At 50.3% G+C, this 23,090-nt stretch overlaps 1 protein-coding gene across 3 annotated transcripts in view; it reads right to left on the bottom strand.

The window, feature by feature from the left end:
- LOC122385421 (nostrin-like) overlaps window positions 1-23,090 on the bottom strand; it is an 83,186-nt gene that overhangs the window by 19,279 nt on the left and 40,817 nt on the right. For all 3 annotated transcript variants that reach the window (XM_043373674.1, XM_043373672.1, XM_043373673.1), the window contains exons 2-7: window positions 11,193-11,278; window positions 7,346-7,489; window positions 3,666-3,921; window positions 2,989-3,077; window positions 1,919-2,054; window positions 140-304 (exon numbers count right to left, since the gene is read on the bottom strand). In XM_043373674.1, the coding sequence (XP_043229609.1) occupies window positions 140-304; window positions 1,919-2,054; window positions 2,989-3,077; window positions 3,666-3,921; window positions 7,346-7,489; window positions 11,193-11,278 (876 nt within the window). The remainder of the gene's footprint in view (window positions 1-139; window positions 305-1,918; window positions 2,055-2,988; window positions 3,078-3,665; window positions 3,922-7,345; window positions 7,490-11,192; window positions 11,279-23,090) is intronic.

Below are 23,090 nucleotides of genomic sequence, written 5' to 3'. Positions count from 1 at the left end.
GAGCCAATCGCGAGGGGGGGGGGTCGCATCGACCCCCCCCCCCCTGCCAGGCCGTGTTATGAAAAATGCCCTGCCAGGGCGAGGGTTAACCTTTTCGCTCGTACAAAGCTATCCGATAATCGCCATGTTTTCGCCGTACCTTCTTCCTCCTCTCCCGGTTCATGACGTTGGTCATGTCCTCGGCGTAGAAGTCAGGCAGCAGCTGCTCGGGGATGTTGTGCCCGGAGCCCTTGACGTTGATGACCGTCTGCACGTCACGGTTGACGTCGGCGCACTGGATCGGCTCAGAGAGGCGGTCGGCGCTCTGTCAGAGAAGAGAGAGGGGAGGGGTTAGAGAGTGACTGGGAAAACGGGAGTTGCTCGAAATATACAGTCGGTATTCGGTATAAGAGAAAGGTAAGGCGTCAGAAACCATGTATGAAACCATTGCAAGACGTGTCGCGTTTCTCCGATACACCGTGGGAATTTAGCTTTTATTGAAGCATTGCGGTACAGTCTACCTATACGGCGTTGGACGCTAATGCCATCTAGCGTGCAAAATATCACTATAACATCGACCGGAATCGTGCTTCCCCGGACCGTTCCAGCAATGGAAGAAGCTGTCGTCTTCGAATATGGTACTTTACAGTGGCTCTTTCTTTTTATAATGTCATTGAGTGACTCGCTAAAATACATAATTTCAAGGTGATGCACATATTGCCATATTGCCACACACTTATTGCCTACATCATGATGTAGGCAATATGTGTCCTTCATGGCTCATGCTATACTGCTATAGGTATGCGTATGGTCTAAAATTTTGATAAAATTTAAGCCGTATGCCATCTAAATAAACATGCGAACAGATTCTCATCAGAAGCTATGAAAGAGGTTTCAATTAAAGATCTCGTTGACACGGTCTATAGTTACGGCGACGTTAAAAATCATGACCCAAGACGGCGATATGCGCGTGGGATACCGGTGGGCCAGCGAACAGGAACAAATTACCGAGACGCCAGTCTTCCTTGCGCCTACCCAGACGGATTACGGGACTGGTTCGCAGTGGTGCCAGTTCCCAGTTGGTGTGAGGTAGAAACACGGCTAAATTTAATGCTTAATTATCCCTGTCGTCATCGCACAAAGCAAGCGAGCAACACAGTACCAACAATCAGAGGAAGACACTTCCTGGACACAGCTCGGATGTATTCTCGGGTGTCAGAAGTGACGGGGAAAAGTGACGCTGCGGGTCGTCACGCGCCGCCTGCCGCACCGTTCGTCGGGCGGCGCACCGTCACAAAACGTGATGATGGCGTCAGTAGATAGTGCCACCCCTGACGGTTCTGGGGCGGTCGGGACGGACCACGAACTGGAGCATGCTGAACAGTAGCCCGCCAGGGACGGCTTAGACACGTTCGATGACAAGGCTAAGGAACCGAGATATCTCAAGTCATAGACAAATAAAGGCCGCTAATATCGTAGGTGTCAAAATTATTTGAATGATAAATTTTTTTCTTATTAGGGACTTACTCCACAAACGTTATAAAGTTTGGTAATGCTATTTCATCAGTATTATTATAGGTTTATTCCGAGGACACAAATGATGCTCAGAAAGCGGAAAGCTCAGTTGGAATCGTAAGTTCTTCGAAACATGCGACTAATGTATTGGTTACTCCATCAGTTTTCTTCCTCGCCCGTCTCCTAGCCCCATTCAGCCCGTCTCTGTAGAAATGTAGAGTGTGTAAAGCTCGCGCTGTGTTTGACTCTGACCCGCTCTGTATGAGGAGGACCGTAAACAATGGCGCAACGACCTAAAACTGTGCGGCTCACAGGAGCAAACAAACGGACCGACCAACCGACGGACAGGCGACTACAGCGGCGGAGACGGCTGCGCCTGGGGACGGTTATCGCTGGTCTGCGTGTGCGTATGTGTCACTCGTACCTGCATCATTTTGGGTCCCAGCGAGCGCATGTTCTGGTGGTAGGCCTGGACGGCTGATCGCAGCCGGACCAGCCGCTCCTCCTCCAGCGCCTGGAAGCACTGACTGCCCTTGTTGACGGCCGTCTCCCACTCGAGTCTGTAGAGAGACGGGAAAGAGAATATCGGTGAGAGTCGTAGCAAGGCGATGGTCAGGCAAGTCTATTAGTCTAGTGCTACTGCTCCGACAGATTAGGAGTAGCGAGCAGTGCGGGAAATTTGCCATTCGTGGGACGGTGGAGTAATCACAAATATGTAGTCTTTTTAACAATTTGGAAAAATACGACTAACCAATGACTAAAGAGAACAGGTAAAGTAATTCTCTTCTTGGCATAATCATAATATCTGCAATCCACTCCAGAGAAAAATTGTTTTGATACCAATGCTTTACATTGGCTCTTTCAACTTGTGAGACATATATGTAACGTAATACGCTTACTTTGCGTGACGTAGACATTCTACAATAACAAAGCATAACAAAGCACAATGAAAAGGATGCCTGCATAAAGCAGGGACGGACGGGAAAGCACCAATTTGACATCACTTTATAAGGAGTAATTTGACTCGGTGTGATAACGACGACACACAAGGCAAGGACAATAAGGATTACAATTATGCACAGATAAGGAAAGTGTGAACATATAAAGAGACGGGAAAATCCGTAAGCCGAACTGGACTTGCAACTCAAACTAGCGCTGGTCCCATGAACGTACATCTGCATACTGCATATAAATAGGAATATGTGCTAAGAACGGGCGTGCTTCAGTCCGAAACGGATGAGGGAACGAAGACCGTTGAAGCCTCGATGATTGTTTTCAAGCAATGCCCATTCGGCGTATCACACTAAATGACAAGTGCCACCATCGTAACTGGCCACACTGCAATGCAAATTGTAAAACGGCAAACTTTATTTAGAGCACTACTGCATCAACCCTATTGTCCAATGTCCAGCCCTTGGTCCAACCTCTCGTCTGCTCTTCTAGTCAACCAGGCTGATGGCTCTGGTCGGTTCGTTCCGTCCATTTCGTTCTTACCTGGCGCGCTCCCCTCGCAGACAGAATGTGTAGTAGTCGGTGTCAGCTTTGGTCATGGCGTTACCCGTCTTCTGCCGCCGGTTCTCCACCTGTGAGGATAGAAACGGTTACCAGGGGTCAGCACTCCCCATCGACGGTGCGCAGTTACTAAGTCAAAGGGGTGGTGAGGGGCGGATCATAGGATCAGTATTCGTTATATATCATCCATGGTAACCGACAGGGACGGGAGGGGAGGTCAGACTGGTGCCAGTAAAACCAACCGTTATAGGCCGCCAGACGACGGCTGAAGTTACAGCAGCGGGAGAGGGTGTCTGACCGTTTGGAAAACGATACTTTTGCAGAGCACGATCCGGCAAGCCTGAGCGGTGCATGACAGCCACTCAAATGCACAAACACAGCACTGCATAAACCATGCACATTGCTCTCCGTGCAGTCCATACATCATGGCATGCCGAGGCACCAGAAACGCATATCCCGACCAGTGAGGTCCATCGCATCTATCGTCTTTTTCACCCAATGCCATACGGATTCACATCCTTTCCCGTGTCGCCTGTCGACTCATTTATCCTAAATGTCATCTCCCTATGCCCCCACCACTGCCTACACGCAGTCCCGTGCCTTAGCCCTGACCCCCACTAACTCATTGCTCACTAACTCATTGCTTCACATTCTCTCACCTTGTTGATTTCCTTGTCGCTGAGCTGCTTGCCCCGTCCGAGCCGGACGTCCAGCGCCAGCTCCTCGGCCTTCTCATTCTCCCGGGCGCACTGGTACGACATCTTCTTGGCCTTGGCCTCCGCCGAGCGCCACTCGGCCAGGTTCTTGGCCGTTTTGTCCACCATGCCCTCCACGGACTTGCGCACCTTGTACTGGGTGTCGATCAGGCCCTTCAGCGGCTTCACCAGCTCCTCGGTGAACGTCACCGCCATCGTCCTGATGGAGGAGAGGGAGGTCAGGTCAGAACAGAACAGAGACAAGACGTCACCGCCATGACAAAGACATGATAGCAAGGCTTCGCGCAGGACATGAACATTGCACGTACAATCTGTCTCAGTCATAGTCATGCGGCAAAACAGGACAGCTAGAGTCATGCCAGGACATGTCAGGATGTCACTGCCATCGCTTTGTCAAAGAACATGCAGTTTGGGTCAAAAGCCAGCAAGCAAACCACAACATACCAGGGCAAGGTATAGTTTGTTCGGGACTTTTAGCACGCCTTTGGTAAACACCAAACTGAACGCCTACGCTATGGAATGCATTGACGTCTGAGCAGTACGGTGCAAGTTTCCTGTGAGCACAGTCTGTCTGAGGTCGGTTTCCTCCCTACATTGCCACGCACACAAAGCCAGGACAGGCCAGTTCAGTTTCCCTGTCTGGGCGTCAGGCGCTTTGGGACAGGGTGGGACGCACTGGCACGCCGGAACTGAACTGAACACAGCCCAAGGTCGTGCCCAGCCCGGCTCATCAAATGGAACGGATCGAGATATAATCGGATAGGCTGTTCACCTCACAACCACCATCACAAATTTGGTGGTCGGGGATGGAGACATCAAAACATCGGAAAACCGACATCACGGGATGCATCATGTGAGCGATGGCGATGTTCATAAGGGATTGCGGCCACGTCATCAATACATTAGTCTAAGCAGACTTCCAAACATATTCCTCCTCTGAGAACACCAATGTGCATTTAAAATCCATGCAGAACACGGCGTGCCAGCCGTAACAGGGAAGCGCACGAGGCATTGACCCCGGTAACTCCATAAGCCGTCCCACAGAGGTCTGCCATCAATTGCCACCACCCACGCCCGCCCCATCGTCCAAATGTCCACCGCGGTCGAGACGACCAAATAAGCGGGGTAGCCTGACATCAAAGCGACCTTTGCTGCTTTGACATTATTCACAATCAGAAAACTGTGAGTTAAAAATACTGTACCAACATGCATAGGGGAAATGGCAAGGACCGTGTTAGCAGGGTTGGCGGTGGCTTCCGGGTTTGGCGGTGACCGTCATGTGTTTGGCAGTGAACGTGACATCCCGGACATCGACATGTTCCGTTTCGTATGAGATAAAGCAATAATCGTTCATCAATGACCGATGCCGATGGCCTTAGCCGTCTGGGCACCCTAAACCTAAACTCATAAAGCCAATAATCGCGAATTAAATGGGGCAATTGTAATCGTAGACGGGATTCAGCTGAGCCTAATACATGACGCCGGCTATTGGGTCGTTCACCATGCTGCATGTCAAATTGCGTGCATCAGTTTTCCTATAATAATTGATCCAAGTGTGCATTCTAACTATTGACTCATTGTTTAAATATATGGAACTGCGCTTCAGACCCGAACCAGGCAAATACCTAAGACGCCTTCTTGGCTACAGGAAAGCCACGATTCTGACTGATGTTTTCACCTTTCCAATATATCACCGAGCGTGGGCCCGTCGCCAGGCGCGCAGACCTGTAATGGGGGACTATGCGTGCTAAAACAGCAAACAGGACGTGAGTTGGAGCTATACATCTAGTGCAATTGCTCCCTAGCTGCTGGCCAACTCGGCCGGTAGCCTGGTAGCCAGTCGTCAGTAGCCTGGTAGCCAGTCGCTAGCAACTCGGTAGTCAGTAGACAGTAGCCTGGTAGCTGGTAACCAGTCGTCATTCGTGAGTTGCAGTGGCAGCCTGGCGATGCCATGGAAACCCTGTCTGATCCAAGCTTGGTTTACAAACTCTTTGGCTAGCTTTCGCATCCTTGGCAGGCTCAGCACCTTAATTCCTCCCTCTTCTGTCAACAGTAACGGGAGTCCAGATAATGAACTCATTCTGGAGTCTCTTCCAGCACGCCTGTCTTAAGGCCTGGCTACACTATGCGTTTTCTGCGTGCGTTTTTGCAGGTTTGCGTGTTTTGCGTAATATCGTTCTAGGAAAAAAGTTATAAACAATATAATTTTTACTTTGGTTATATACAAAAGCTAATATAACTCTTATGTAACTAAAATTTAAGGTGAAAAACATCACAAAAACGTAATATCGTTATTTTTTCTAGAACGATATCACGCAAAACACGCAAACACGCAAAAAACGCACGAAGAAAACGCATAGTGTAGCCAGGCCTTTAGTGCTAAGAGACGGCATCAGGTATTCGACGAATAACGAATAATAGAACTGCCATCACAACAAGCGATCCTTTCAGCTATCCAGATTCCGAGCAACCAAGGTCGCGCATCCGCTTTGTGCTTCTGACTATCGACATCCGTGTCAAAATCCGACGCTGCTATCGATGTGATACGATTGCCCTGTTTTGCTATTGAACATTGTGCCGAAAGCGGCGACTGTGAAAGGCGGCCGTGGAATCGGCACTGATAGGCGATACCGCTCCGAATGCGACTGGCTGGGTTTTGTGGCTCGATCCCGTGCTGATGGGAAAGTCAAACGAAGGCCGCCCACCAGTCGTCCGGTGGGACAGGGATGACAGCGTCACGGTGACGTAACGTCACGTAACGTCACACCAGATGCGGCCGTCACATCGCTGCAGGCGGTGGATCAGAAGTCACTGGTGTGGAACGGACCCGAAGAGAAAACACTGCAAGATGGACCCGGTTTCTCCAGGGAATGTAAACGGTGGCTTGAAGGCATCATATGACAGGTTACTGATCGATAACATATTGCCGCGATGAAAACCCTCAGTAAATTTATTTCGTAAATTAGGAGTCCGTATCATGCGGCGCAAATATACATAAGTGCTATATTTTGTCTATCTTTATGTTGCGTTATTCAATTTGCTTTTTATTTTATTCTAATTTAATTCCTTCCTTTTTCATGTAATTTTATTCAAGTAACTGTTAGTTAATAGTAAAATCCATCTATTCCGTTTTACCTCCAATTGGGACACTGAGCCCCCGTCGCCAGCCACACTTCTAGATTCGCTGATGCTCTTGCAGGTTGCAATCAATGGTGCTCCTCCGTGCCGGCGCAACTGTATACGATAATTTATCATCGGCAGCCTGCCGTGACCAGGAAGAGGCCCATTCTCAGCCAGGGAGACGTGCTCTTTGCAGCCAGACAGCACGCTAGACGGTGGCAAACGTGATCGTGAGCCTGCATACACGGTTATTCGCCCATTGGACACGCATCTGTGCAACTGAGTTATAGGAAGTGTGTCAAAAGCGTATGTTTGCCATATCGAAAGAAGATGATTCGTTAAGAGGTTCTTTATGCATGCAGATATAACCCTTGACGTTCGTGGACCGCGGACCGTGGAAGCGGGATAATTCAAGGATGGTGACAACAGTAACACACATATAAATGAAAGAGCACCTGCACAAAATCAGTGCATTTATCTCTTCCCATCCATCGGTGACTCACTTGTGCACGTCGGCTTCGTACTCCATTTCAGCGCCCACCATCTGCCAGGCCTGATTGACGCTGCCCAGCCCCTCCTTGGAGGCCTTCAGCAGCTTCGACGACAGCTTCTGCAGACTCTTGGCGTAGCTAACCTCCAGGTCAGATCTGAAAATGAACAATAAAAACATCAATTAAAGGGACTATCCCAGTATCCCACCTTCTAAAATGTTGTTAAAACCAGTTAAATTGTGCCCGACTTTATAGATTGGATGACCAGGAACACGGTTCTGGCATTTGTTTTTCATTAAACATCTTAGGCTTCCCATATTCCAAACACAAACTTTCAAATATGTGACGTCACAGCCCAAAATTACCTCCTTCCCCAGGCCACATTACTGTCATAAAGCTGATTCTTTTTACTCTGTAGGCACCACAACAAAGTTCAGACCAAGTTTTAAGCGATTTTTTCAACGAACAAACCCATTTAAATCAGAATGACTAAACGAGGTGACGTCACACTAACGGTCGCTCCATGTTGAAGATAGGGCCTTGCACAAGGCCCATTTTCAAATGAAGAGAACGAATTTCTTCAACACCAAGAGGCCGCGGGGGTTGCAACCTAGATAGATAGTGGTTTCTGAACCTCGCCGCAAACTTGGCTATCTCAACTCAAACCCCATGTTAAAGGTGGGATAGTCCCTTTAATGGAATAAACAACAGACATTTCGTTTTTGAAGTATAAGTCGTGATCGTTTTTAATGCTAAAAAGTATAGCGACGATTTATATGATTCGATCTCTCCCGTGACATATTTAAGATTCCTCCACTAAACCGAAGTTGTACCTAGTCTTAGGTCCTTATCTTTTCGGCCCTCCCATCCCTCCCATGATCCACCCTGACCCAAATCCTCCCCTGTGCCAGTCGCTAGTCCTGACCACCACCTATACCCAATCATCGCCATGGCTCGCGTGCGCGCACCGTTTGAACGACCGCTTGGCACACGCACCCCTGGCCAATTGTGCGACATCTGATTGGGCCGTCAGCTGTTTAGTTTTTGTCCGTCGTCTGGCCAACCGCAGGCCAGGGATGAAGAGAAGCACAAGTGGTCTGTAGCTACATTGAAAGGTGTTGTGAGACGCCGGTTTGCTGATTCAGCGCTGTGTGGCTTATTAACGGAGAATGCTCTTCGTGGAAACGAACAATGGAGCTGGTGTCAAACATGCAAAGGTCATCTTTTATTATTACAAATAGTGGTCTAGAATGGAACAAACAGTATTAAATTAACAAGTATCTTCTACCTGTATTTGTCTAAAAAGATTCTACAAAGGAATGCTATTTTATCGGCCGAATACAGGGCTACTATACCAAACTCGTTCGTCTTGCAGGATCCGGAAACACACTCACTGGGCATACTAAACAGAAACGCGGTAACAAGAAAAAGCCATGACTGTATGAAGAAGAGAAGGACGGTGACGATGCTGACGAACAAGGTGACGATGACCGTTCAGCTTCCACCAGCGAAGGTCAGAGCCCCCTGCCAGTCCCACCCGTCTCCGTCACCGCGCTCAGTTCCTCTCTCGTGATGTCAGGATCCGGCACCCGGCGGCTACCAATTTCGGCTCTGGACGCTCTCGTGACTGTCCGGCTGGGCGTGACGCCGCCTCTGCGCCGATCACCGGTCTGACGAGCCTTGGTGGGCGCCGTAGGGCCGTCACGGAGCTCCCAGGAACACCCTACCTCGGAGATGGACGATGACGGGCAGGGAAGCCGTACCTTATACACCTCAGCGCGGGCGGCCGCGCCCTGGCCTCCGGCGGCTGCAGAGGAGGGGAGCAAAGGCGACAGAAGCGGACGGAGGCAGGCAGTGCTTGGTGGAGTAGTTCGTTGTGGAGCATTTACGAGAGCCTGCTGACGGCCAAAGATCCGTTATCGGAGCAGATCACCTAAAATTTATCGAGGTCGCTTGCATGCACTGGACGGACGTTTGTTGCTGATACCTATCTTTCAAACTAGCTCGATGAGCTATGTCGTGTTTAGCGAGTACGTCTCGGCAAAACGCCTGCCTCCTTTACATCACTCTTGCTAGGCATGGCATGCAGCAACAGCTTATCAATTACTTTGCATTTTATCAAACAGTGCAAAGCCAAACAACTGTCCCGCCTGATAAAGCTCTTTCATCAGCTCAACAAGATCTTGCTCTTACCGATTGCGTCAGTCAAAACGTTCTATCCCTCTAAACCGACATCTCTGTCCTGCCAAGCCGTGAAGCCAAGGCACGAAGACACGGGTGTCAGACCGGTGACCAGACTCACGGCACCGTTCGCGACTCACGTCCCCTCACGAGACAGTGACACACACGGCTCACGCAATCGAGTAGCCGCCGAAGTCCTGTGGCCAGATCGTGACATTAGTTCCGCAGCTGAGATTGAATTCTGCGTCACTCGGCAGTGGCTAACCTTTACTCCGTGACTATAGTAGAGAGCTGTTAATTACGATGACCAGTCGAGCTCAACCAATAGCCTCAGCTGCCCAGTCTCCAGTAGCTCGGCGTGAGCTAGGGTCAGCCCTGTCAATGACTGCTTTACCCATGACAGGTGGTCTGAGTGCCGCTTTATGTCAACTGACACGACTCTCCTAGGTCGACAGGTCATTCCTCTGCGACACAACGGTGGCATGACAACTGACAGCTCCCCACAGCCCACACACAGACCCACACACACGCAGACACGCACACAACCGTCTGCAGTGTCATGCGGAAGCCTGCTGGGACAAGAATAGCCTCCTTGTTACCGTCCAATGAACACACAGTTAGAGACAGAGATGCATCCGGCCAAGACCCGATGGGCGGAGCGGAACAGAGAAGAGCTGAGAAAAGTGGTCTGGTTGGACGACGAGAAACTGCCGCACACGACGAATCTGTTGTCAGTTGGTGTATCAGGTGTCTCGACATCGAATAGCGAGCTGCAGAGCGGGAAAGAAACTTCCCGGTGCGTCTCTTCAGGACTTGCTAATTAGTATGATTTAAAGATAGTGCAGTGACACTGATTAAACGGACGATAGGAGATGGTGAAGTCGGGAACGATTGAACAAGACAAATTGTCGAGCACGACCGTAGGAAGTGGCGGTTGCACACACAGCTGTAACTGGGGAATGAGGAATGGGGAAACGATGTACTACTATCGAGTATAATAGAAAAATGTGCGGTACGATTCCAAGTACAAGACTTTCTCCGCTTACATTTGAAGTGGTGACAAGATATTATTAGATAATGTCTAATGTTTTAGAAACAGTTTCATAATGCCACATGTGATTTCACTTTTCATTTGAGCTATGCTATCTCAAATAACTAGTGAAATAGATGACATGGAATTAAAATCGTGCAGAGGGAAACATTAAAGAACATAATACTTTAATGACAATATCGTACATTTACGTATGTAGATAATAAAATATATCAATAATAAAGGCAAATAATTCTAATCTGGCCTTTTAGGAGCATATTGCATGTACCATCGAAGTAACTTTTTAAGACAGTTGAATATTCTAGCTGTCGGTGAGATACTATGCGTGGGGCTGGGGGTGCTATTCACCGTACCATGTGCCTGCTTGTTTCTTTTTCCTCTATATAACCTTCCCCTCTTTTTTTGCTCCCTTTCGTCCCCCTCCTTTCTCTCTTCTCTCTCCTCTCACTTCTCAGATCTTATCGGTTTCCCTTCAACTCTTTTTTCTCCCTCTCTTTTCCCATCTGTAGGACCCTTCTTCCCTTTACATTTCCCTCTCCCTCTTTCTTTCTTTCTTTCTTTCTCTCTCTCTCTCTCTTTCTCTCTTTTTCGCTCTCGCTCTCTCTCTCCCTCTTCCTCTGTCCTCACCTCTCCTGCAGGATGACGGCCAGCTCCTTGCAGAAATCGCCACCATGTTTGATGTACTTGCGCAGCTCCTCGAACCCATTGCTTCCCTGCCGGACAGAGAGACGAGACCTGGTTAGTGACTTAGTGAGATCGATCTGCATTAAAGGGCGCACGTAGCCGCGCCGCGGTGATCGACAGAGTAGGTCAGATGGCCGGTGAGAGGGGGGAGGGAGGAGAGAGGGGCGGGAGTGAGGAGAGAGGGGCGGGACCGGGTGAGAGAGGGGGCGGGGCGGCGACGCAGGAGAGAGTCCTTCATTTCCTCTGCAGCGCGGACGGTAAACGGGTTCCGGAGTGGTGGTAAAAAGGTGCCTGAAGGGACAGCGGCACCAGACAGCCCGGACGAACAATTAGGCGGCAGATGAGTAGAGGGTTAGAAGTGCTGAATGGGCATAACGGAAACACATTAGAAGAAGGATAAAAAGAAAGCGACATCGTCTGAGCGATTTAGTGGTGGAAAAAGATTGAATACTTGCTTAATGAATCATACAGAGACAGGCAAAACAGTGCGCCGCATCATAACGTGCATCGCTTTGTTATAAACACTCCCGTTTTGGACACCGAGCAATGCCATGATGACGTCAGCGTGACGTCACGTCTGGGCTAGTCAAGCCGGTCTGCCCCCACCTGGGACCACAGGAAGGCTTCCATATACACGGCGCAGGTGGACTGTGTGGGCCGGATCCGTCCGTGGAAGTTTGGGCTGCCACGGTCAGCTAGGAAGGCTGCCTCCCACACATGTCAGAGCAGAGGGCACGGTACGGCACGTCGGCATGGGACGTGTCCTTACTGAAAGGCACGGATCGACAGAACGGTCGGCAGGTTGCAGGGTGTAGGTGAGACACGACACGTCTCTCGTATGGGAGGGATGTGAGAAAGGACGGACATAACAGGAAAACACAGCAAGAGACAAGGGAAATGCAGCAAACAAGAGGAAAGGAGGAGGATGTGAGTGATGACAGGCAAATCCAACAAAGTGACAGAGGATATGAGGTAAGGCGGCAATAAAAAGCGGTAACAAATGTAAGCACCGGTGAAACACAGAGAGGTGTGAAGATGCAGCTCAGAGAAAACGCAAAAAAGGACCAGTAACACCGGGAAGACGATCAAAAGATTGATAGACACAAGAAAACGCCTAGCGGTCATAAAAGGATAAGCAGACAAAGGCTGAAATACTAAGAACAGTGTCGAACACACTTGAATGGAACCACAATAACACGGGATACTGCAGAAGCACGGAGAGCAGAGGCGCGGAATGGTGGCAGACTGGTAGCAGTGTGCAATGTGCACTGTGCAGTGTGCACACTTTGGTCTTTGTGACGCCGCACTGTGTTTTGTGAACGGCACGTGGGCTGATAATTGAAGGTGGCGTGCCGAGGCCGTTCCCGATAAGGTAGTGTTGCGAAATAGGTTTCCACGAGCACGAAGATCACATCGGTTTATTCCCGTGGTCACGCATGGCCAGCCAGCTCCCCAGTTGGAGCACCGGACAGTATCGGGGAGAACGGACAAACGTTCGGGACTCGGGACAGGCAGTGCCAATCAACGGGAGAGATTGGGATCTCGGGACTGAGCACTGCCTGTTCACCCAGACATGCCTCACGGTCCTAAATACGGCGCTGTGTGGGCGTGCCGACATGTTTTGAGCTATAAACCTGTCCCTGGTGAGCTCAGAGACCCTGTGGACCGTTCGGCCCGCGGGCCCGGCAGCGGAAGGAGCGCCTTCAATGTCATCGATCTCAGATCTGCGAGCCTTCGCCGCTCCCTCGCCGGCAAACGACGATCAGACTGCAGACGCAATGCAACCGCCGCCGGCTGGAGAAAGGTCAAACCAACCGTGAAATCTCCCACGAGCCCCAATCGCGCAATACGGGAAGCTGGGAAGACACCGGTTTTCCGAGGAGTCGCAGCGTTACCATGTTACGCCGTGTGAGTGAAAACGAGTAACGATGGTCAGTGCTGTCCATACAGGCAACGATGGCACAATACATACATGACCACTGCCGAGTTTCGCAGCTAGAAAAAATCCTGAACTTAACTTCACAGCTTCACACAATAACCAAGTTGCCACCTGTTTCGTAACCGTTCATGTCCCAAGAAGTAAACGGTTAAATACGAGAAACTCAGGAAATAACGAAAGAGCACCACCGGGCGTGATGAACATTTTCCCGCTAGTTGCGACCGAAAGGTGGCAGGGCGTTGGTGTCAGGATGTTTGACCTTGCCTTGTTGAGTGGTCGGTGCCACTGTGACAAATGTAGTGACACCGACAACTGTTATAGATTGGTTGATTGTTTACCGTTAACCGTATGTGGAACAGTCGTACGTCTATTCTGTTGAAGGCATAAATAAAGGTGTTGTCCAAGGTCTTCCTCTCAGAACCGTTGGCCACACTTCATGTACACAGGATTCGTTGCGATTTGTTTAACAATGCATTGCCATAATACCATAAAACCCACGGCGATCGAATTATACCTAAAACTATGTCCTCTGTCATATAGGTGATCCTAATCGCTACCTTACGATTGCGTTCAAACCAACATTCGATGTTTATTTCAGCGCGCTGAGCTAGCAATGCTGTCATCACACAGCCTGACCAACCAGCTAACAGCACCAGACCGAGCTCCACATAACGACAGCTCACACCCCCACCCTCAAATATGACGGGCTGGGGATGGGGTAGAGGGGGGCTGTGCTGACGGCCGGCCGGACGTGACCGATGCCGGGGGGGGGGGGGAGGCAGGAGGGAGGGGAGGGGAGGGGACACGCCCGGAGCCAGAGGTCGGCCACCAGCCAGCCGATGGCACGCCGCATAGATAAATCACGATCGCGAGGTTAATTTGGGGGCTCGGTCTCGATGGAGCATCAAAGATAGAATTACACCTAGCTGCTTTGATTAAGTTGTACAGGTACTTTATTTTTAGTTACATCGCCCAATAGCAAGTCACATGAATTCGAATAGTTCAATCAGAAACAATGTAGCAGGATACAGTGGCCATTTCAGGGGCGAACTTGTCTGTCTGCCATTGCCACTGTTGCCACTATGAACAAGAAGTGGGACGTTCCAAGGGCCACACCTGTCTCACTTAACAAGTAGTAACCAACACCTCCCTGCGATAACTCTATTCGACCACCGGCGGCCGTCGAGCCAACTGGACCGAAACAGGCCGGCGGCCAGCGACCCAATCGGTCAGCAATACCCGCGAGAGAGCCAGGCTAACCTCCATCCAAGGTCCCGCCCGACCGGCCGGGTCGGGTCACTCACCAGCAGTGGCGGAGGCCCGACTTTCGCCGGGTACACCCAGCGCCGTGAAGTGTTTGGGAGCAATGCACGCGGCGTGAGGCGCATAAGTAGTAGCGAGTGACGATGTGTTAAAGGCTGGCTGTGAGTTGCAGGTTTGGTGCGGTTGGGGATGAGTCTGTTGGTGGAGTGATGCCACGCCCGGTGTGTTTCCGATTCTTTCATACAGCCGGCTGTCGGAAACTGTTACCGACTTACCTACAAAACGAGTCCATTAATTAAATATTCATCAGGCCGGGAACGGTGGTGGCTTACCAGATTGTTCCGCTCGAATAGTTGATGGTTCAACCTTTCACTTATGAACTCTCGGTATTCAAAGTGTTGACCGGGTGAGTTTTTGTTTTGCACATGGCGTCACACCTGTTGCTGCGCATTACCTAGATATTATCCGATGCACCGTCCTTGTTTCCAACTTGACTGATCGAATAACGATCAGAGCCGTATAGAAATTGGATCTGCACACCATGACACTGCATTTCCCCTCTCACTTTGTTCAGTGCAGCATGGGCCAGACTTCTGTTCTAGCAACTCGGACTGCCCATGAGGCTTATACTGGACCGATGTCTGCCAGTCTCTACCGACCTGACCAGTGACCAGCAACCACCCATGGCAGGTGAGACAGCGGCCACCTCGGACGGATTGAGGCCGTCGAGAGCGAACATTCCACTGCCGGACGGCCTGGTCTGACGTCGTCCTTCATAGTGCAGACACGTGAGTTATTCACGTCCTCAACATGATCGGATTATAGCGACAGAGTTGCGACTTCCACGGACGCCCGGCACGCTCAGTACTTTGTAGCAAGTTGACTCTAAGTTGCAGTGAATACAAACCCGTGGCACAACAGGGGGAGAATGATTGTGGAATCAATTGCAGGATCAGCAGTGATAGTGGCTGCAACTTACTGATTTGTGATGTGGATTAAAAAACATGTGTTGCCCAATGCGTTGCAGTTTGTAAAAGCTATGACAATGCATAGATGGTATAATTTTTTATCACTGCCTTTGCACGGGACACTGCAGTGTCAGGCTCCCAAAGAAAGATCATGTATCCTAGCAGGGCAACACGCAGGTGAACTCATTTTTGATGCTCTCAACCTTTATCCTCAGCAGAGTTGAAGGTGAAAGCGAGGCCTCTGGCACCGGTAAAGCCACAGGCATTAATCCTGCTCCGACCTTCCCGGCTTTATTCTTTTTTCACCGGACGGATATGTCGGCGGTTTTTCAGCATTCCCTCAGGTACGCCGGGATATTCTTCGGTGTAGTTTGGAGCTAACATGTGTACTGTAAGTGAGAGTTGTTACGAACCGAATGCAACAAAAAATATTACTTTTTCATCGAACAGCCGACGGGAAAATGTTCAAGAACTGGAAAAGGAGCGAAGGTGGGTGGTGTCACCATCCGTCTGCTAAGGTTATTTGGTGATAAGGTCCAAATCTGACCAAGACAAAAGCCAGAAAGAGCCAAAGAAATGGTTTCTTGAAACTCATGATAAGGGCATATTTATCAATAGAAATGAATGGATACTGCGCTACCTTTACAACGAAGGCTGAAGAAATAATTTCGAATAGTTATCACTTATCAAAGTGTGCAAATCCCAGCATGTGGGTGCATGAAACTGGAACAAGGCAGTACCGATATTTGATAGCAATGGAAGGTCATCGGACTTTGGTATCAGTCAGTTGGTAATTACACTGTAGATAAGCGTGCGACCTCAAATCAGAATTGCATCATGGAGACCAACAGACCGTATAAGACGCCCGGAGTAACACTTTCGCCACCAGCCGCGACATATGGTCGGCATTAGCGTATGGAATTGGACATTTTATGATTATTTCACACCTATCACCGGATGGAATTGAAGCGAGATTGAAGTATGTATAAAGATACTGAAATACCTAGTCCAACAGTCAGAGCCCTTCACTTTCGCAAGCGGAGTTTTCTGTCCCTAGATGGCGGTGGTGTAAACGCCTGAATGTAGACTGTACCGCAAGACCTAAAACGTTATTCCGTGGAGTTCGCCTGCTGCTGAAGGGCCGTGAAGTGGGGCTCACAAGAAAATGCTCAGAAAATTACCACTCCACAAGTTAGACAACGTATGCTGACCTTCCCAAACGTCAATCCTTATTTTCGGCAGAATTGCCGGATCGTTGGAACGAGGAACGGTCCGTAAATACCGTCTCGCCCAGCAGTATATCGCAGAAGGAATTATGAACGGAGTGGTGACCCAGTGCCAGTGACAATCACCGACCTACTGCCGGCCCTCCGACTGCCGATACATCACGCTGACCTCTCTGACCTTTGATGACCTCCCTGACCCTGGGCAGCTCCACTGTCGTCTGTTACCACCCGACGTGACCTCTGGTGACCCCCAGCTAGTGACACTCAGTCGGTGAGGCCCAGAGGTCAGAAACCCGACATGGTTTGAATCACATCTGCCGCACAGTGCGACAAAAACAGCCGATAGTCGCACACCACTGCCAGCGCCGTGGATCACGTGGCTGCATTCTGCGTAGAAAACTGAAACATTGCGCAGAACGCATCCAAATCCCTGTTCGTGGAAGCAGGGCTGCGGAGTCGGAGTCGGAGTCGGAGTCGGAGTCGGTCGGAGTCGACAGTTGTGACCGGAGTCGGAGTCGGAGTCGGAGTCGATTTTAGAAACACGAGCCGGAGTCGGAGTCGGAGTCACCGAAAATCTGTCGACTCCGCAGCCCTGTTAGGTCTGCGGAGTCGGAGTCGGGAGTTGGAGTCGGTCGGAGTCGACAATTCTGCGCGGAGTCGGAGTCGGAGTCGGAGCTGGTTTTTGAAAGCCGGAGTCGGAGTCGGAGTCGGAGTCGCCGAAAATCCATCGACTCGGTCTCAACGCAGTGCCATCTGCAAGTGGTTGAGATCAGCTACCAAAATACTCGACTTAATTCGGTTCTTTATCTTGATTAGCAGGCTACTTATGCTATTATGCCAAATTGCTAGGCTGCAGCTAGCGGATCAGCGACATGGTCTAACGGCCTTCTGTATGAATCGCGTGCTGGGTGTGCGCACATCTGGCGGCTGAGATTACAGTTCTAGCTCCTGAGAGCGGTCAGAGTCAGATCCCATCTGTCTACATTTCTTAGAAGTGTTAGGAGGATCGACAGATGTAAAGAGATGGCCAATTATGACTGCGCTCTTCTCTACAGCACGTAATCAGTACCCATCCTACCTCAGCTATTGGCGAAAACGTCCTGTGCAAAATGTTTCAGATCGCAGGAAATAGTCGTATCAGTAAGCATTCGTTATCGCATCGTCTGATACCAAATTACCCAGTCGCAATCAGAAAGAAGCGCACAAGTCATATATCACGACGTTTCGACACATATCTTACCTACCCATCAAACAGAAACCACAAAACGCAACTGTCCTTGAGAGGTTGTAATTGCTCCTTACAAAACACAGTTCTGCAAACGTAACACTGAAAAAGCATCACCTTTCGCTTCTCAGGCTCACGTTTCTCGCAATACCACACCTAGGAATTTCAGCTCCCGTGAGAAGATCCGACGCCGTGGCTGGGGACGAGTGGCGTCACCCTTCGATCACGTGCCTTCACATCGTCACGTCACACGCTATTTTGACGTCACGTGTCACACCGTCAGACACCGTCACGCCGACACACAGCGCGCCCTCGTAAGTCGGCAACCGGGCCGATTTCCATCGGGCGACCTCGCCGATCAGAGTACGATCCACAACACACATAGTGGCCGTGGAAGGCGGAGTTGGTCGGTATGGTGACACCATGTCCGTGGCCCAGCTGGAACGCAGCATCATCCGACCGGAACGAACCGCCCGGGGCAGCACCAACCGCCGCCCGCCCGGCCGCCCGCCGGCCGCCCGGCACGCCGCCACAGGCTATAGAGTGATGCACCGAAACCCCACGGCCCCGTACTGCGCCACATCGGCGACCATTGCGCAACGTGGCAATGACAACGGGCCGCAGTCGCCTATGGAAATGGCAAGCGATGCTACTGGTGGAATGTCGCCGATGCTAAAAACGTCTCATTTCGATTCATCAGAAAAAGATCTCATGTCAAATCTCATTTAGATCAGGTCACTTGCTATGGAGCTGCATTGGCATCATCCCCAGTTTTTTTCCAACAGCTGATTGTCGCTCCGTGGGGGTCCACGCGGGGACGTGGTGGGGTGGCTGACTTCCCCCAGGCAGCAGCGGTATAAATAGCTCCCGATCTCGATGGGACGGCCCACCTCCTGCAGCCGGTGGCGCTCGTGGGGGACTGTTTATGTTGGAATCCTCCGTGGCGACGGCGCTGCTTCCGCCCGCTGGGCCGGCAGGTGTCTATTGGTCCCAGGGGGAGAGGGAGCAGTCGGGGAGCGTCACACTCCAGCGGTAAAGACTCAGCGTCCATCCGCAGATAAGGCGTCCACGGTCGCGGTCCGTGACCACCCGGTCGGTGCACCCGGGGTTCGGGCATCGTCCGGCGGTCGCGACGGAGAATTCCCTGATCGATTGGTGACAGCAAAGCCTAAGGGTCGCTTGGGTCAGGAGGAAAGAATGTTGATCAGCAGGTCTGACGGGTGGCTAGAGGCACGGCAGTACGGCAGGATCCATTTCGCTGTGATACACTGTCGTTGCGAAAGGCTCACGGAGCCAGAACGAGTGACGACGAGCCCGCGAACGTTGCATTGTTTCCAATTTCTTTGCTGATGCTGCACGTAGATAAAACCTTCCGGAACAACAATGCAGCTTGCTTTGAAGACAAGTATAAGTAGACGTTATATGATTCAAATACGAAAAAGCGCGCATTCGTAGCGCCATAAATCAATTTGAATAGACAGTAGCAATATTCATATTTCATTCAAGCTACGAGGGAACCGTTCATGCATTGTTCGATATTCGTGAATGTGATGTTTGTTTGTTTGTTTGTTTTGTTGGGTTAGGCCCTTTCGGTCGACAAGACTATTGCAGAGCCGGAAGGATGATAGGATTTAGGGGGAGACATTGGTCTGGGCAGGCACCCTAGTGAGTCGCCGGGGCTGAGCCCGTCCAGAGGACAGGCCACCCAGCCCCAAGGCACTCACTGCACCCGGCTACGGGGTGCGCTCCCTCGGGAGCAGCGGTGCCGCTCCAAGGGAGCAGCCCGCATTAGATAAAGTTGCCTGTCCAGCCCGGAGGGGGGTTGTGGCGTGGAGGAGAAGGATTTCAGTTTCCTGAGGATAGAAGCACGGATAGGTGATGTGAATGTGATTAGGTCCACTCGACATATAAAGTCAGACAACAGTCTTGAATGATAGCTATAGTTGCCGGTGTGTATTACGTCCTTGAGTTATTTTCCCAGAAATGCACGAGCCTGCGTGGTGAGGTGATTGGATTGGGATGATCAAGTACCGGTTACGACGAACGGCGCTGTCCATCAAAACAACATTTTGTATTCCGAACGCACAGCAACTGACTGCTACTTGAGTCTTGCCATTGCATAAGGCTGAGAGTTCACTGTTTCACAGCCTCAACAGAGCTGCGTTTGTGCCGTAGTAGCGAAATAAAAGAGGCATTTGAAGGGGAGCGAACCAACATTTTAAATCGGCTGTCAAACGCAGCATAAATGGAAGCAATTTAAAAATTTGAACACCTCTTTGAAACAACCTTAGAGGGAAACCAATACTTTCACAAAGTAAATAACCCGACCGGCACTTTCAGAAGCTCAGAGTGGCTGCAGTTTCGCTCCGTGAAACCGCGCGCATCTGGCACAGATATCTCTATTCTCTATATTGGTGGTCACGGATGATCGCGTCTCCCTTCTCCACCCTCCCTCTCCCCAGTCTGTTCCTCAGCCTCAGACAGCAGCTGCAGAGGCAGGCAGCGGCGGCAGCGGTGGTCAGGGCTCGGCTAGCTCAGTTAAGGCTGCTCAGAGAGCTCAGTTCCGGATGAGTAAACGTTCCGGATAAAATGAGATCCTCTGACCCCGAGTCCGGCCCGTTGAGGTCGCCCGCTGCCACCACCACTACCAGCCTTCACCGCTCCGCCAATAGTGAGAGAGAAGCGCACAGAGAAAGTCTCGCCTTAGCAGCATCAAGTCGCTAACACTATGCAGCACGCACGCATATATCCACCACCGAGAAAGTGTCTTGCACAGGAATGTTTCCAGTCAGTCACCGGCTCATCGCGGATGTCGTGAATCTGATTTCCGTGTGTGTGCGGAGTCAGATGCTGCAGAAAAGGGCGTTGCGGTGAGGACGACCCAGTGCACAGTGGGCGTTTCAAGGGTTCTAGCCTCTCACAACCTTTCAACCCTTATAGCCTTGGATCTAGGAGACCTACGCCTACGAATTACACACCAAACTGTAGCAAATTCATTAAAGAACGTGAATGCATGACGATTTCCCATGTTATAAGCTTTCGCAATGTGCAGTAACTGCATGAAATGTTGCATAAACGTGGCAAAACGGAGCACTTCCATTCCCCCTTGCAGTTTGGCCCCTGATCGAGCTAGAGCTTCGCGGAAAAAAACGAGGTTGCTGCCCGTGATGAGAGAAAGCTGATGATACCCAATTTTAAGGTCCTAGGTCATTGGTTGACCTTCCAGGGCAGGTCAATTTCCCAAAAGTCGGGAAAATCGGAACCTGTTAGAACAACGTAAAATGAGGTTGCTTTGGGGCTTTTCGGGGTGCCGATCACGAATTTCATGCTAGTTTTGATCACAGATGATTTCGTCATGCATTTAGGCCAGGTCGGGTCAGGTCAAGTCAGGTCAGCCAGTATGCGTCCTGCCGGGTATTCATAGTAGGTGTCAACCGCTACTGACAGCCTCGTAACATCATACAAAGGCACCAAAACTACTTCGTAACTGCTCAAATGGTTGCGAAATTCGAAATCAGCTCCAAAAACTAGCCTAGAAACATGTAAAACTCGAAAAAGTGAACCGAGGTCACCAAAGGTCAATGAACTGACCTGACCTTCAGGTGACCTTGACACCCAGCATAATGCATGGAACCAATATCATTTCACATGGTTGAACGTTTGAAACCACAAAAAGACTGCAAACGCGCGGATAATGTGAGCCGACACACGCCGAATCGCGATTCCGGCCAAACATGGTCTCGAGAAATAGGTCACAGGTCAAAGTTCATTGGGGTCAGGGTCATGAAATTTTCAGTGTAGGTGTGAAATTGATGAACTCGAATGTACTGAAAGTTTCGTCTTGATCGGCCACTTTTTACGCGAGTTATTCGTGAAAAAAACGAGGGTGGTCCGTTCGACCACCTATAAGTCCGAAGGTTAAGGTTTTGAGTCGTTGACCTCGAGTCAAAGTCTGGTCAGAGTCCCTCAGGTCACGAACTTGGTCAAAGGAGGGCGACTGTCTAACTTACTTTGTTCCGGAGTTATTGACGGAAAACTAATATGGCCCTAGTGACGTCATAAATGACGTCATGCAAGGTTAGCAATGCAAAGGTGTAGCACCGTACCTTGCAGGGAGCGCATGAAACCATGATTCCATGTGCTTGAGATAGTTATAGATCATTCCTGGCGCTAAAATAACAGCTTCCATATTTTCCCCATTGACGGTGAGATCACGCGACCGACCTGACCGCATGTGAACTTTAGCAAAAAATCCGAGATATAAATATACATGTTGTGAGACCTCGGGGTATGCTACGTCCTGAAATCTTCATCTCCCTGTGAACGTCCCTCTGGCACTGAGGGCGTTGCGACGTTGCAACATCTGAGGACCGTGCAGAGGTTCACTTATGACGTCATAGGTCAGCGACCTGACCTGACCTGACCTGAAAATGCGGTTGATTTAACAAGATCCGGCTTGAATCAAAGGTCAAGTACGCCAAGTTTCAGCTCTTTATCGCCGGCGTGTTGTGAGCTATCGCGTTAAAACCTATAAGGGGGCGGCACCCCCCCCTCGGCCTCGGGGGGGGGGAAGGGGGGGTGGCGTGACTTATGCAGTAGAGATGCCACAAATTTGCAATTTCATTACCCGCCCCGCCCCGCAGCTACCCCTTGCCCAACCACAACTACCCGCAAGCTGATTTTGGCTGAGCCGAACCCGCAAAAAACCCGCAATTTTAAAAACCTGCTTTTGCAAGAAAAAAAAATGCAGCTGGGTCAATACTAAAGCTATATAAACCTTACTTGCTTCATTGCTGTGCAGAAAAAGAGCCAAACAAATAGTAAGGACTTGAAATTGCTGTTTTGCATAAAAAAATAAAAAATTGTAGGTTCTAAAGTCTGACCGCCAAATACCCGCCACACGACAAGTTTTGCTTCTCGAACCCGCCAAAAACCTTGCGGGTTTTGAAAACCCGCAGAAAGCGGGTTCGCGGGTCCAAAAGTGGCATCTCTATTATGCAGAATTTCCCATTAACTCATGTGCAATACTTCTCAATTTTTTTAGGACACAAAATGTGTTTGAGGTTTCGCGAGACCAGACCGGCCGGATCGCCCACTGTGCATCGCCTGAGGCCTTTCCGGTCACGTGACAGCTCATCCTCCGGTCAATTAGAATGCTTCTGACCCACGAGATAACACTGGCTGGTGTTACTGTCATCACTTGAAATAATATAAGCTAAA

The sequence above is a fragment of the Amphibalanus amphitrite genome, unplaced genomic scaffold, assembly GCF_019059575.1.
Source record: "Amphibalanus amphitrite isolate SeventyFive unplaced genomic scaffold, NRLGWU_Aamphi_draft 000219F_arrow, whole genome shotgun sequence".
NCBI classification, from domain to species: domain Eukaryota; kingdom Metazoa; phylum Arthropoda; class Thecostraca; order Balanomorpha; family Balanidae; genus Amphibalanus; species Amphibalanus amphitrite.
This window is presented reverse-complemented; position numbering and strand designations above follow the sequence as displayed.